The following is a 13,995-nucleotide window of genomic DNA, read 5'->3' as shown; positions in this document are numbered from 1 at the left end:
ACCGGGATTAAATTTACGGCATGTAATGCCTTAAGAGAAAATATTATGAAAATGATGTATAGATGGTACATGACCCCAGTCAAGCTTGCAAAAATTTATCATTTGCCCGATAATAAATGTTGGAAATGTAAAGAAACTGAAGGTACATTCTTTCACCTTTGGTGGACGTGCCCAAGGATTAAGGCTTTCTGGGAGATGATATATAATGAACTAAAAAAGGTATTTAAATATACCTTCCCTAAGAAACCAGAGGCCTTTCTCTTGGGTATAGTCGGCCAATTGGTGTCAAAGAAGGATAGAACTTTCTTTATGTACGCAACAGCAGCAGCAAGAATTCTCATTGCAAAGCATTGGAAGACACAAGATCTACCCACTCTGGAAGATTGGCAGATGCAACTGATGGAGTACATGGAGATGGCGGAAATGACTGGCAGAATCCGAGATCAGGGAGAAGAGTCGGTGGAAGAAGACTGGCAGAAATTTAAGATGTATTTACAGAAACATTGCAAAATTTTTGAATGCGAATGATGTTGGAATGAAATGAAGTGGATCTAGCAATATGATTAGAAGTTAAAATTTGGGAGGATAATTAACTAAGGGTAAAATTAAGACCCCTTCATGGATCACTGCCTTGCCGTGGCGAAGGGGCTTGAATAACTCAGAGAAGCTATGAACTATGCCGAGCAGGGCACCCAAGATGAACAGGTCATAGTGGAGAGTTTTGACCAAACGTGATCCACCTGGAGGAGGAACCGGCAAGCCACTCCAGTATCCTTGCCAAGAAAACTCCATGGACAAAGGCAACAGGCATATAAAAGTTATGACACTGGAAGATGAGCCCCTCAGGTCGGAAGGTGTCCAACATGCTACTGAGGAAGAGCGGAGGACAAGTACAAGTAGATTCAGAGCTGTTGAAGCGGCTGGGCCAAAGCCGAAAGGACGCTCAGTTGCGGATATGCATGGAAGCGAAAGGAAAGTCCAATGCTGTAAAGAAAAATATTGCGTAGGAACCTGGAATGTAAGAACCATGAACCTGGGTAAGTTGGATGTGGTCAAAAATGAGATGGCAAGAATAAATATTGACATCCTGGGCATCAGTGAACTAAAATGGATGGGAATGGGCGAATTCAGTTCGGATGACCATCATATCTACTACTGTGGGCAAGAAACCCGTAAAAGAAATGGAGTGGCCCTCATAGTCAACAAAAGAGTGGCGAAAGCTGTACTGGGATGCAATCCCAAAAATGATAGAATGATCTCGATACGAATCCAAGGCAGACCTTTTAACATCACAGTAATCCAAGTTTATGCACCAACTACTGGTGCTGAAGAAACTGAAATTGACAAATTCTATGAAGACTTACAAGACCTTATAGAAGTGACACCAAAGAAGGATGTTCTTCTCATTATAGGGGATTGGAATGCTAAAGTAGGGAATCAAGAGATAAAAGGAACAACTGGCAAGTTTGGCCTTGGAGATCAAAACGAAGCAGGGCAAAGGCTAATAGAGTTCTGCCAAGAGAACAAACTGGTCATCACAAACACTCTTTTCCAACAACACAAGAGACGACTCTACACGTGGACATCACCAGATGGGCAGCATCGTAATCAGATTGATTATATTCTCTGCAGGCAAAGATGGAGAAGCTCTATACAGTCAGCAAAAACAAGACCTGGAGCTGACTGTGGCTCAGATCATCAGCTTCTTATAGCAAAATTCAAGCTTAAACTGAAGAAAGTAGGAAAAACCACTGGGCCAGTAAGATACAATCTGAATCAAATCCCTTATGAATACACAGTGGAAGTGAGGAACAGGTTTAAGGATTTAGATTTGTTGGACAGAGTGCCTGAAGAACTATGGGTGGAGGCTCGCAACATTATACAGGAGGCAGCAACGAAAACCATCCCAATGAAAAGGAAATGCAAGAAAGCAAAGTGGCTGTCCAACGAGGCCTTACAAATAGCGGGGGAGAGAAGGCAAACAAAATGCGAGGGAGATAGTGAAAGATACAGGAAATTGAATGCAGATTTCCAAAAAATAGCAAGGAGAGACAAGAAGGCCTTCTTGAACGAGCAATGCAAAGAAATAGAGGAAAACAACAGAATGGGAAGAACCAGAGATCTGTTCAAGAAAATTGGAGATATGAAAGGAACATTTTGTACAAAGATTACCATAATAAAGGACAAAAGTGGTAAGGACCTAACAGAAGCAGAAGACATCAAGAAGAGGTGGCAAGAATACACAGAGGAATTATACCAGAAAGATATGGATGGCTCGTACACCCCAGGTAGTGTGGTTGCTGACCTTGAGCCAGACATCCTGGAGAGTGAAGTCAAATGGGCCTTAGAAAGCACTGCAAATAACAAGGCCAGTGGAAGTGATGATATTCCAGCTGAACTATTTAAAATTTTAAAAGATGATGCTGTTAAGGTGCTACACTCAATATGCCAGCAAATTTGGAAAACTCAGCAGTGGCCAGAGGATTGGAGAAGATCAGTCTACGTCCCAATCCCAAAGAAGGGCAGTGCCAAAGAATGCTCCAACTACCGCACAATTGCACTCATTTCACACGCTAGCAAGGTTATGCTTAAAATTCTACAAGGCAGGCTTAAGCAGTATGTGGACCGAGAACTCCTAGAAGTGCAAGCTGGATTTCGAAGGGGCAGAGGAACTAGAGACCAAATTGTAAACATGCGCTGGATTATGGAGAAAGCTAGAGAGTTCCAGAAAGACATCCACTTCTGCTTCATTGACTATGCAAAAGCCTTTGACTGTGTCGACCACAGCAAACTATGGCAAGTTCTTAAAGAAATGGGAGTGCCTGATCACCTCATCTGTCTCCTGAGAAATCTCTATGTGGGACAAGAAGCTACAGTTAGAACTGGATATGGAACAACTGACTGGTTCAAAATTGGGAAAGAAGTACGACAAGGCTGTATATTGTCTCCCTGCTTATTTAACTTATATGCAGAATTCATCATGCGAAAGGCTGGGCTAGATGAATCCCTAGCCGGAATTAAGATCGCCGGAAGAAATATCAACAACCTCAGATATGCAGATGACACAACCTTGATGGCAGAAAGTGAGGAGGAATTAAAGAACCTTTTAATGAGGGTGAAAGAGGAGAGCGCAAAATATGGTCTGAAGCTCAACATCAAAAAAACAAAGATCATGGCCACTGGTCCCATCACCTCCTGGCAAATAGAAGGGGAAGAAATGGAGGCAGTGAGAGATTTTACTTTCTTGGGCTCCATGATCACTGCAGATGGTGACAGCAGTCACGAAATTAAAAGACGCCTGCTCCTTGGGAGAAAGGCGATGGCAAACCTAGACAGCGTCTTAAAAAGCAGAGACATCACCTTGCCAACAAAGGTCCGTATAGTTAAAGCCATGGTTTTCCCAGTAGTGATGTATGGAAGTGAGAGCTGGACCATAAAGAAGGCTGATCGCCGAAGAATTGATGCTTTTGAATTATGGTGCTGGAGGAGACTCTTGAGAGTCCCATGGACTGCAAGAAGATCAAACGTATCCATTCTGAAGGAAATCAGCCCTGAGTGCTCACTGGAAGGACAGGTTGTGAAGCTGAGGCTCCAATACTTTGGCCACCTCATGAGAAGAGAAGACTCCCTGGAAAAGACCCTGATGTTGTGAAAGATGGAGGGCACAAGGAGAAGGGGACGACAGAGGACAAGATGGTTGGACACTGTTCTCGAAGCTACAAACATGAGTCTGACCAAACTGCGGGAGGCAGTGGAAGACAGGAGTGCCTGGCGTGCTCTGGTCCATGGGGTCACGAAGAGTCGGACACGACTAAACGACTAAACAACAACAACAAAAATTAAGAAGATATGAATTTGCTATTTAAATTTTTAAATGGGATACAAAAAAGGGAGATGTGAGGAAGTCATGAAAATAAGTTAATGGATGGTATGATATTTGAAAAAGGGATTTTTTAATTTTTCTTTTTAAGTTTTGGTTTTGTCCTTTTTTTCTTGTATGTGTATGTGTATTTTCTTTTTTTCTTTTTTTGTTATTGTGAATCTTTTTTCTGTAAAACTCAATAAATATTATTATTAAAAAAAAAAAGTCATAGAATTGCAGAGTTAGAAGGGACCCAGAGGGCCATCTGGTGCGACGCCCTGCAGTGCAGGGATCACAGCAAAATGACAGGCGGATCCTGCTGCCCGAGGCAGTTGCTTCACCTTGCCTCACAGGTGGGCCAGTCCTGCCTCAAATGGGGCAATAAAGGAATGAAATGTAGAAAAGTACATGTGGTAATAGTTTTGTTATTTACAAAACTATTCACACAAACTCAAAACTGAGCTGTTGATAACACAGATATCCTGGCATTGGTAAATCAATTTTAACACCCCATTGATGTCAATGGGACTAAAATATGATTACCGGTACTTCCTCTCAATCTATCCCATAATCTCTGGCCTTAAAACTGGGGGGGTATTGACTTTGTTACTATGATATTTTTTAATAATAATATTTTTTATTTATACCCCGCCCTCCCCAGCCAGAGATGGGTTCAGGGCAGCTAACACCAGTAAAAACACAATAAAAACGATGGGGAAGGAAAAAACCAACCAATTTAAAATACAGGTTAAAATACAATTTAAAATGCAGCCTCATTTTAATAGTAGCCCATAGATCAAAACCATAAGGGGAGGGAAACATAAGGGTCAGACTAAGTCCAAACCAAAGGCCAGGCAGAACAGCTCTGTCTTGCAGGCCCTGCGGAAAGATGTCAAGTCCCGCAGGGCCCTAGTCTCTTGTGACAGAGCGTTCCACCGAGTCAGGGCCAGTACTGAAAAGGCCCTGGCCCTAGTTGAGACCAATCTAACCACCTTGCGACCTCCAAAGTGTTGTCATTTGTGGACCTTAAGGTCCTCCACGGGGCATACCAGGAGAGGTGGTCCCATAGCTATGTGGGTCTTAGGCCACATAGGGCTTTAAAGGTCAAAACCAGCACTTTAAACCTGACCCTATACTCCACCGGGAGCCAGTGCAGTTGGTAAAGCACTGGATGAATGTGATCCCACGGCAAGGACCCTTTAAGGAGCCTCGCTGCGGCATTCTGCACCCGCTGGAGTTTCTGGGTCAGCTTCAAGGGCAGCCCCGCATAGAGCGAGTTACAATAATCAACCCTGGAGGTGATCATCGCATGGATCACTGTGGCCAGATCAGGGCAAGAAAGGTAAGGGATCAACTGCTTAATACGGTGAAGATGGAAAAATGCCACCTTTGCTGTGGCTGCAACCTGCGCCTCCATGGAAAGGGAGACATCGAATGTTACACCCAAGCTCTTGCCAGAAGGCGCTGGCACTAATTGAGCCCCCGCAAAAGATGGGAGTTGGCGCCCCAACCCCATGTCATCCTGACCCAGACAGAGGACCTCTGTCTTGGAAGGATTTAACTTCAACCGGCTCCCACACAGCCATCCAGCCACAGCTTCCAAGCATATGGTCAGTGTGTCTGGGGCCAAGTCAGGGCGGCCGTCCATCAACAGATAAAGCTGGGTGTCATATGGATGACAACCCAGCCCAAAGCACCAGACAATCTGGGCAAGGGGGCACATAAAGATATTGAAAAGTATCGGGGAAAGGATTGCACCCTGTGGCACGCCACACACCAAGGAGTGCCACGGTAGCTCCCTCGTTAGTGCTATCCTCTGTCCCCAACCTGCGATAAACGAGCGCAGCCATTGTCGGACTGTGCCCTGAATCTCCACGTCGGCAAGGCAGTGGTACGAAAGTTCGTGATTGACCATGTCGAAGGCTGCTGACAGATCAAAAAGAATCAGCAGTCCCGACCCGCCTTGATCCAGCTGTCTACGGAGATCATCTGTTAGGGTGACCAAAGCCGTCTCGGTCCCATTACCAGCGCGAAAGCCGGACTGGAATGGATCCAAAGCCGATGTTTCATCCAGAAACCTACCAAGCTGTTTGGCAATCGCTCTCTCAATTACCTTACCCAGGAACGGAAGATTCAAAACCGGGCGGTAATTGGATAGATCTAAAGGATCTAATGATGTTTTCTTTAAGATCGGGCGCACCACTGCCTCCTTCAGTTCCCCTGGGAATGTCCCGGTGCCAAGGGACAGATTGATGATATCCCCCAGGAGGGCCCGCACCTCGTCTGGACATGCTCTAATCAGCCAAGACGGGCACGAGTCGAGAGGACAGGTGGTGGGCTTTCCAGCTCGGAGGAGTCTGTCCACATCGGCTGGGGATATCCGGTCAAAGTGGTTCAATACTGGACCCGAGGACAGTCGAGGGGCCTCCAGTTCCGTTATTGTATCCAAATTGGCAGGGAGGTCACGGCGGAGCAACAGGACCTTCTCCACAAAAAAGCTCGCAAATGCCTCACAGCTGTGTGTCAAATTGTTATTTAAATTTGGCTGTCCCTCGAGGGACATTAAAGACCTAATTATACTAAATAATTGCACCGGGCATGAGCTAGCGAATGCAATGGAGGCCGAGAAGTAAGACTTCTTAGCGGCCTTCACTGCCATCTTGTAGGTTTTCATGAAAACCCTATAAGATGTTCTTGATGCTCCATTGCGGGCACCCTGCCATACTAGCTCTAGCCATCTGAGGTACCACTTCATTTTCTGGAGCTCCTCGGTAAACCAGGGGGCCCGGTTTCGGCGGGGTCGCAGAGGGCGCTTAGGTGTGATCTCATTGGTGGCTGCCAAGAGCCAGTTATTCCAGTTCTTGACAAGCTCATCTAGTGAGCCGCCAGGGGAAGCAGGGTCCCGCAAGGCTTGACGAAATCCATCAGGATCCATCAGCCTTCACAGGTGAGCCCAAATCGGCTCGCCACCCGGGAGGGAGGAGGGAGTCAAACCTGGCTTTCAGACCATGGCACTTCCACAAGGGAGGACATGATCACATCTATACCCACAGCAAAAATCAAATCCAGCGTGTGGCCTGCTTGGTGTGTGGAACCCAAAACAAACTGGGGTTTTTTAATATTGTAAACCATCCTGTGATCCTCAGAAGAAGGGCAGTATAGAAATTTTAACACCAACAACAACTGTGGGCCATCATTTAAAAAACTAAACTGTCTTGAGAACACTGCCAGAAAGGCAAAGCTGTAGTACATTAGTAGTAGCTAGCAAGTAAATTAGCTGTACAGTGGTACCTTGGGGTACATACGCTTCAGGTTACATACGCTTCAGGTTACATACTCCGCTAACCCAGAAATATTACCTTGGGTTAAGAACTTTGCTTCAGGATGAGAACAGAAATCGTGCTCCGGCGGTGTGGTGGCAGTGGGAGGCCCCATTAGCTAAAGTGGTGCTTCAGGTTAGTTTCAGGTTAAGAACGGACCTCCGGAACGAATTAAGTACATAACCTGAGGTACCACTGTAGTAGTTAGTAACAGTTAGCAAGTGAATAGATAAATGCTCTAGTGCAATCAAAGCAAAAATTTCACCCTGCCTAAAATGTTTGCTCCTTTTGGGTTTTAAAGCAAAACAAAATACCGTTCCCAAAGATCAGGAGGAACCAGGGACCAGGGACCAGGGACCCTGACACACACTCACAGAGTAGGTGACCCCCGACGAGGAGACAGGCGAGACTTCGCTAATGGTCAAGTCAGTGACAGCCAGGGAGTGTGAATCCAGCTGTGGGTACAGGCTCTCCATCTCTGGCTCTTCTGAGAGGTCATCTTCACTCCCCATGGAGTTCTGCTGCCCCACACTGTGGTCTGGCCAGCTGCCTGTCACATCCACTATAGACAGAGATGCCCCCTCTTTATCAGGGTGCTCCTTGCCCATGAGGATAAACTCCTCTAAGCTGCTGGTGGTGGGGAGCTCCTCCAGGCTGTCCTGGCCCTGCAAACCTTCCCCTGTTTGTGTGCCACCCACAAGGGCACTGTCCACACTGAGAGGTCCCTGGCCGACAGCCATGCTCGCCTGGGCAGAGGGGCACACCGCGGCTTTTGCGGTCTCCACCATACTGTCCTTGGTGCTGAAGATCTGCTCTGAGCATGGGGAGGTGACCAAAAAGTTCTGGGAAGAGGGATAGCAAGGGTCGGGGGAGGAGGCGCCGTCAGGGATCATCCCGTTGGAGAGTTTGGGCCGTTTGCCATCTTCAGGTTTGGCATCTGCCTCGGGCTGTTCTACCTCATCGACCGACTCAAACACCTGGGCAAAGAAGGAGAGGCCAAAAGAGAACAGGAATGGATCAGATTGTCTGACTACTGCAATGGCCTCTGCATGGAGCTGCCTTTCAAGATATTGGTGGAATCTACACACGTATAAAAAATGCTGTGAAAAAGCTTTGTTAAAAGTTTTGAAAAATACATTGAATTTTGCATAGCTCACTGTCGCCTTCTAGAGTCACATTTGTATATTGCACTTTACAACACATTTAAAACGTTTTATTTGCAGCTGTATAGCTGAGTCCACCGAGGAGCCTTAGCCAGTGCAAAATGCTCTGTTGCTTTTTCTGGCCAGGTGATCACAGCATATAATTCAGATTCCAGATTGGTTGCCAGCCCAATTCAAAGTGCTGGCTGCCATCTTGAAAGCCACAAACTGCTTGGAGCCAGGTTATTCCAAGGATTGCCAGCACCCACACAAAGCTGCCTGGCTCTTAAGATTGGCTGTAGAGGTTCCCATCAGGAAGGGGCACCAGTCTAGTGAGGCAGGTCCTTTCCAGTGGTGGACCCCCCCACCTTGGAACTGCACTTGGCCCCTTTGACGGTTTCTGAACTGGCTCTCAAGATCTCTCTTTTCAAACCTGCTTTTATCCAATTCATTCAAGGCTGGTCTAAGCTTTTAAGTGCAATTTTAAAATGCTGCAACTATTTTTCTACCCTATTTTATCATTTCACTGCTGATTTTTTGTTATGTAAATTTTGATCGTTACTGTGAAATTTGTGTGTGAATTGAGTGGGCTGCCTAGCCCTGAAAGGCATCACACAAATACCAAAATGAGTTTATAAAGATAGGTAGATATTTTACAGTGAGTCATAAAACAGATGTTAATTTATTACAGTATAGCAAAAAAATAAAATAAAAAATGCTTATGTAACAGTAGTAAATAGTTAAATGTTTAGTAAGAGACTGCATTCTGCAAAGATCTGAAGCTGTGTTCCCAAGTGGGTGGTAGCACCCCGAGAGGTGGGATTACCTAGGGGGAAGCAGGAGGCACTGGAGGTATAAATGACTATCAGACTTTGAAAAGCTGGTATTACTGGATCAAGTTAATCAGTTTTCTTGAATTAATTAAACTAAATAGTTTAAATTGGATTCTGAATAAAGGTGCAATTAGTTGTTGTGTTGTTATCTTTCTTACTGTAGTGGGCCAGGCCAAAAGCAGTTCTGAACAATGCTCTCTCTAGAGATGGAGCCCAGGGGGCAGTGGCCCCCAAAAGTTTGGGGACCACTGATCTACAGCAAACTTTATCTACCTGCCAGATCTGACCACTGGCTCACCCAGCTTCGCCAGGGCCTCTCCTGAATCTCTGCCTTGGGGGTCTTTCCCAGCCTGCTCCTGAGACCCTTTGGCTGGGGAGACCACTGAGGATTGAACTGCACTCCAGGTAGCTTACAGGTAAAATAAGAACAACTAAAAACATGAAGGGGGGAACAGTGCTTAAAAAACAAGGTAGAATTAAAACGATCCATCTATCTAGACAATCTATTAAAAACATACAATCACATTTTTATCCTGTCCTTTCCTCCAAGGAGCTCAATTTGGTGCACATGCTTCTCCCCCATCCTCCTTTAATCCCCACAACAACCCTGTGAGGTAGGCTAGGCTGTGAGAAGGCAGTGACTGGCAGCCAAGGCCACCCAGTGAGCTGCATGGCTGAGTGGAGATTTGAACTTTGGTTCCCCAGGTCCTCAGCCAACACTCTAACCATTACACAATGCTGTCTCTCAGGCTTGCACAGCAGCTCAGAATTTGGAGTCCCCCCCCCCGAGGATCCAACAGGCTGGACACCTCACCTGGGTACTGCCACTGGAGTCGCTCTGAAGCCGTGTCAAGTTCTGTGGGCCGGAACTGCTGCTCTGGGAAGACTGTGGGAAGAGAGGAGGCGCATGGGAGAACCAGGCCAGGGGGACAAGTCAAGGTGTCTGCAGTGGGGGCAGAATGCGCTGATGTCAGGAATCAGGGGAGGAGGCCAGCTTGGGAGGGCAAGAACCAACAGTGCCCCCTCTTTTTAAATTGCTCGCCCCCTTCCACTCACAAGGTGCTTTAACAATCAGTTGGGGGGGACTAGGGAGACTCTCCTCTCATAACCCTGAAGAAACTACAGCTCCCAGGATTCTATGGAGGGGGGCCATGGCTGTTCCAAGTGGTATCCTAGTGCCTTTAATGCGAACATGCTCCAGGGAGTGCTGCAGGAAAGGGCACAGTGGAGGGGACAAATTGAGAGATTTAAATTATTTTTACGCATTCTGAAGCCATCTGGGAACTGACTCAATTCCAATGGACCTTGATTCCCCCCCCCCACTCACATCGTTGCTGATGGTCGAATCTCGGTGCATCACGTGTTCCATGTGGGAGTCCAGGCTGGCCCCTGAGGAGCACTTGGCCAGGGCGGCCGCGTGAGACTCCTTCTCCCGTTGTCGGACAATCGCCTCGCAGCCCAGCCACTCTGCCATGGTTTGCTCATAGCAGGCGCGAGTCTGGCTGTCGACCTGAAGCCAAGAGAGAAGCTAGGAGAGGCCCTTGCATCCCCCACAGCACCCTGGAGCAGAACTGAACCCAGTTTCATTTATTCGTTTGCTGGATTTATGTCTCACCTTTTCCTCCAAGTAGCTCAAAAGTGGCATAATGGTCAGAGTGTCAGACTAGAACCTGGGAGACCAGGATTCGAATCCCCACTCAGCCATGAAGCTCCCTGGGTGACCTTGGGCCAGTCACTGCCTCTCAGCCTAACTTACCCCACAGGGTTGTTGTGGGGATTAAATGAGGAGGGGGAGAACCATGTACCTTGAGCTTCTTGGAAGAAAAAGATGGTATATAGATGTAATAAACAAAACAACAAACATGGTTTCCCTCCCTCTTCATTTAATCCCCAAAGCTACCCTGTGAGGGAGGTTAGGTTGCGAGAAGGCAGCCACTCCATGAGCTTCATGGCCCAGTGGGGATTTGAATCCTGGTCTCCCAAGGTCCTTGTCTGACACTCTAACCACTAAAGCACTAAAGCACACTGCCTCTCACAAAAGAGAGGATAAGTGGTGCAGATAGTTTGAAAAGGATAGCAAGGGAAAAGAACACTTGGCAGCAGGGGAATTTGAACCCGTGCCTCCGGAGAGATTGGAGCCTAAATCCAGAACCTAAAACCACTCGCAGCGCTGCCTTAAGCAGTGTGATACCTTAGACTGCACAGCACAGAACAATGCCAGGCCTGACCACTTTCTACAGAGTTTGAACCTGATCCCAGGCTCTTCCTCAATCCCCCCCATCCCGCAAAATCATTTGCCATCAATTGATTTGAATATTATCAAGAAAATTTCAGTGAGCTTCTCATGAGTGGTGTCACAGCCACCCAGGTGGGTCCCAGCTCACGAGAGACCTTACTCCGTTGTAGTTTACTTACAGGAAGAGTTTATTGAAGATAATTGCTTCTTTCACAGTTCGGCATTGTGGCTGTACGTCTGTCACGTTAGACCGCCGAAGTCCCCCTCTGACTCCTCCCCTCCTCCACACCAACTTAATAGCCTGGCTCTAGACCACCTCTTCCTCTCCTTTCTTTTCCGCAGGGTCTTTCTGCCCCCCTGGGTTCTCTCTTTCCGGGATTCGCCTGAGGCTGAATCCTCTGCCGCCTCCTGCCCCCTCCTTCTGGCTTTGGGGCCGGGCTCCTCCTCTGAGCTTTCCCCACTTCCGCGCGCCTCTATGTTTGAACTTGGCGCGCGTACGTTGCTTTTGACCTTTCCTTCGTCCTCTATACTGCCCCCTGTTCCACTCTCTACCCTTTCCGGCTGAACACCTTGCTCCAACCCCCTCTCTCTGTTTTCTCCTGTTCCTCCTCCCTCCGAGAGGCTGACAACTCCACCCCCTTTACTCCGTTCCGGCTGAGACCCCTCTGACAGCGTCTGTGCTTCACTGGGCTTTCTCCCCTCCTTCCCTGACTTTTCACAGCTTCTCTCTTCTCCTGCTTTTCGCCTGATCATGCTAGCTCCCTTTTGGGAATCCTCTGACTCACTGCTTAGGCTCATAGATTCCCTTCGAATTCCGTCATCTTCTTCCTCGTCTCTCTCTCCCTCCTCCCACTCGCTTTCCGTCTCCTCTGCCATCTCCTCACTTCTCCCAGAAACCCTGACAAGTGGGGTGCAGGATTTTGTCCTGCCTGCCTTATTTTTAAGGTGGCCAAGGAGTAGTTCTGGAAGTCCTTTCTCTCAATCTAAAATCATCCACCCAGTGGTCTGGGCTCTGCTGACTTCCTGTGTGCCCAAGTTTCAATGAAAGCCCATGGGGAAGAGATCCGGAGGGAACACAACAGACTGCTGGATCAGGCAAAAGGGACCACCTAGTCCAGCCTCACAGGGGCCACTCAGATGCCCCAGTGAGAAGCCCACAAGCAGGGCTCAAGCAGAAGAACAGCCTTCTCCCCCCCCGCCCCGTGGTTTCTGGAAACTGGGATTCAGAAGCTTTGCTGCCTCTGACTGTGGAGGCAGAGCAGAGCCGCCCAGAGCTCTCTCTTCCATGAATCCTCTTTTAAAGGTCTGTAGACCTCTCTGCCTCCTGGGGAAACAAGTTCCATAGTTTAACCATGCACTGCATTTTCAGATCAGGAAGTGAGGGCAGGCAGAAAGGCTGAGGAGCACCAGAGAAATGCTTTGTGGAAAGAAAAATGCACCCACCACACCCTCAGCCACTTTGCAATGGTAAGGAACGTGCCAACCCCAGCTCTAAAGTGCCCTGAGTATGAGGCAGAAAATTGGAGCCCTCTTCCACTGGGCAAAGTCAATTTTTGAGGCAGGACTTATGCAAAGAGAGCAAATGGAAGTTTTAATCAGCCCCACATAATACTAAAATAGCAGCAAAGAGGTACGTATATCTATAAAACACATTCTTATTAAGTGATCCACTAGTTAGTATAAACTTTTGGTTTTCTGGAGAATTTTTGAATGGAATGAAGCTCCACCATTCTCCTGCAAAGGTGTCTTTGTGCTCCCTTCCTCTTGTCAGGAAGAGGTCAGGAAGAGGTCAGCAAAGGTGTCTTTTTCCTCTTCATGTGTGGGTCAATTTTTCCATAAGGTAACAACAACAACAACAACAACAACAACAACAATATTTATATCCCGCCCATCTGGCTGGGTTTCCCCAGGCACTCTGGACAGCTTCCAAAGGGAGATTAAAAATACATTAAAACATCAGTCATTTAAAAACTTTTCTAAACAGGGCAGCCTTCAGATGTCTTCTAAACATCAGATAGTTGTTAATTTCCTTGACAGCTGATGGGAGGGCGTTCCACAGGGCGGGTGCCACCACCGAGAAGGCCCTCTGCCTGGTTCTCTGTAACTTGGCTTCTCGCAGTTAGGGAACCACCAGAAGGTCTTCGGAGCTGGACCTCAGTGTCCGGACTGAATGATGGGGTGGAGATGCTCGTTCAGGTATACTGGGCCGAGGCTGTTTAGGCAATGATTCACCCTCTTGAGAGCAGTACATGTGAAAAGGATCTAGGAGTCTTGGTTGACCACAAACTTGACATGAGCCAACAGTGTGACGCGGCAGCTAAAAAAGCCAATGCAATTCTGGGCTGCATCAATAGGAGTATAGCATCTAGATCAAGGGAAGTAATAGTGCCACTGTATTCTGCTCTGGTCAGACCTCACCTGGAGTACTGTGTCCAGTTCTGGGCACCACAGTTCAAGAAGGACACTGACAAACTGGAACGTGTCCAGAGGAGGGCAACCAAAATGGTCAAAGGCCTGGAAACGATGCCTTATGAGGAACGGCTAAGGGAGCTGGGCATGTTTAGCCTGGAGAAGAGGAGCTTAAGGGGTGATATGATAGCCA

General features: G+C 47.4%; 1 protein-coding gene across 1 annotated transcript in view; it reads right to left on the bottom strand.

Moving 5' to 3' along the window:
* Positions 1 to 13,995, bottom strand: part of SGSM1 (small G protein signaling modulator 1) — a 90,717-nt gene that overhangs the window by 10,951 nt on the left and 65,771 nt on the right. The window contains exons 17-19 of the mRNA XM_081836508.1: positions 10,485 to 10,667; positions 9,972 to 10,043; positions 7,557 to 8,159 (exon numbers count right to left, since the gene is read on the bottom strand). Of these exons, the coding sequence (XP_081692634.1) occupies positions 7,557 to 8,159; positions 9,972 to 10,043; positions 10,485 to 10,667 (858 nt within the window). The remainder of the gene's footprint in view (positions 1 to 7,556; positions 8,160 to 9,971; positions 10,044 to 10,484; positions 10,668 to 13,995) is intronic.

This window comes from Podarcis erhardii (assembly GCF_964252035.2).
Source record: "Podarcis erhardii genome assembly, chromosome: 13".
Classification (NCBI taxonomy): Eukaryota; Metazoa; Chordata; class Lepidosauria; order Squamata; family Lacertidae; genus Podarcis; species Podarcis erhardii.
This window is presented reverse-complemented; position numbering and strand designations above follow the sequence as displayed.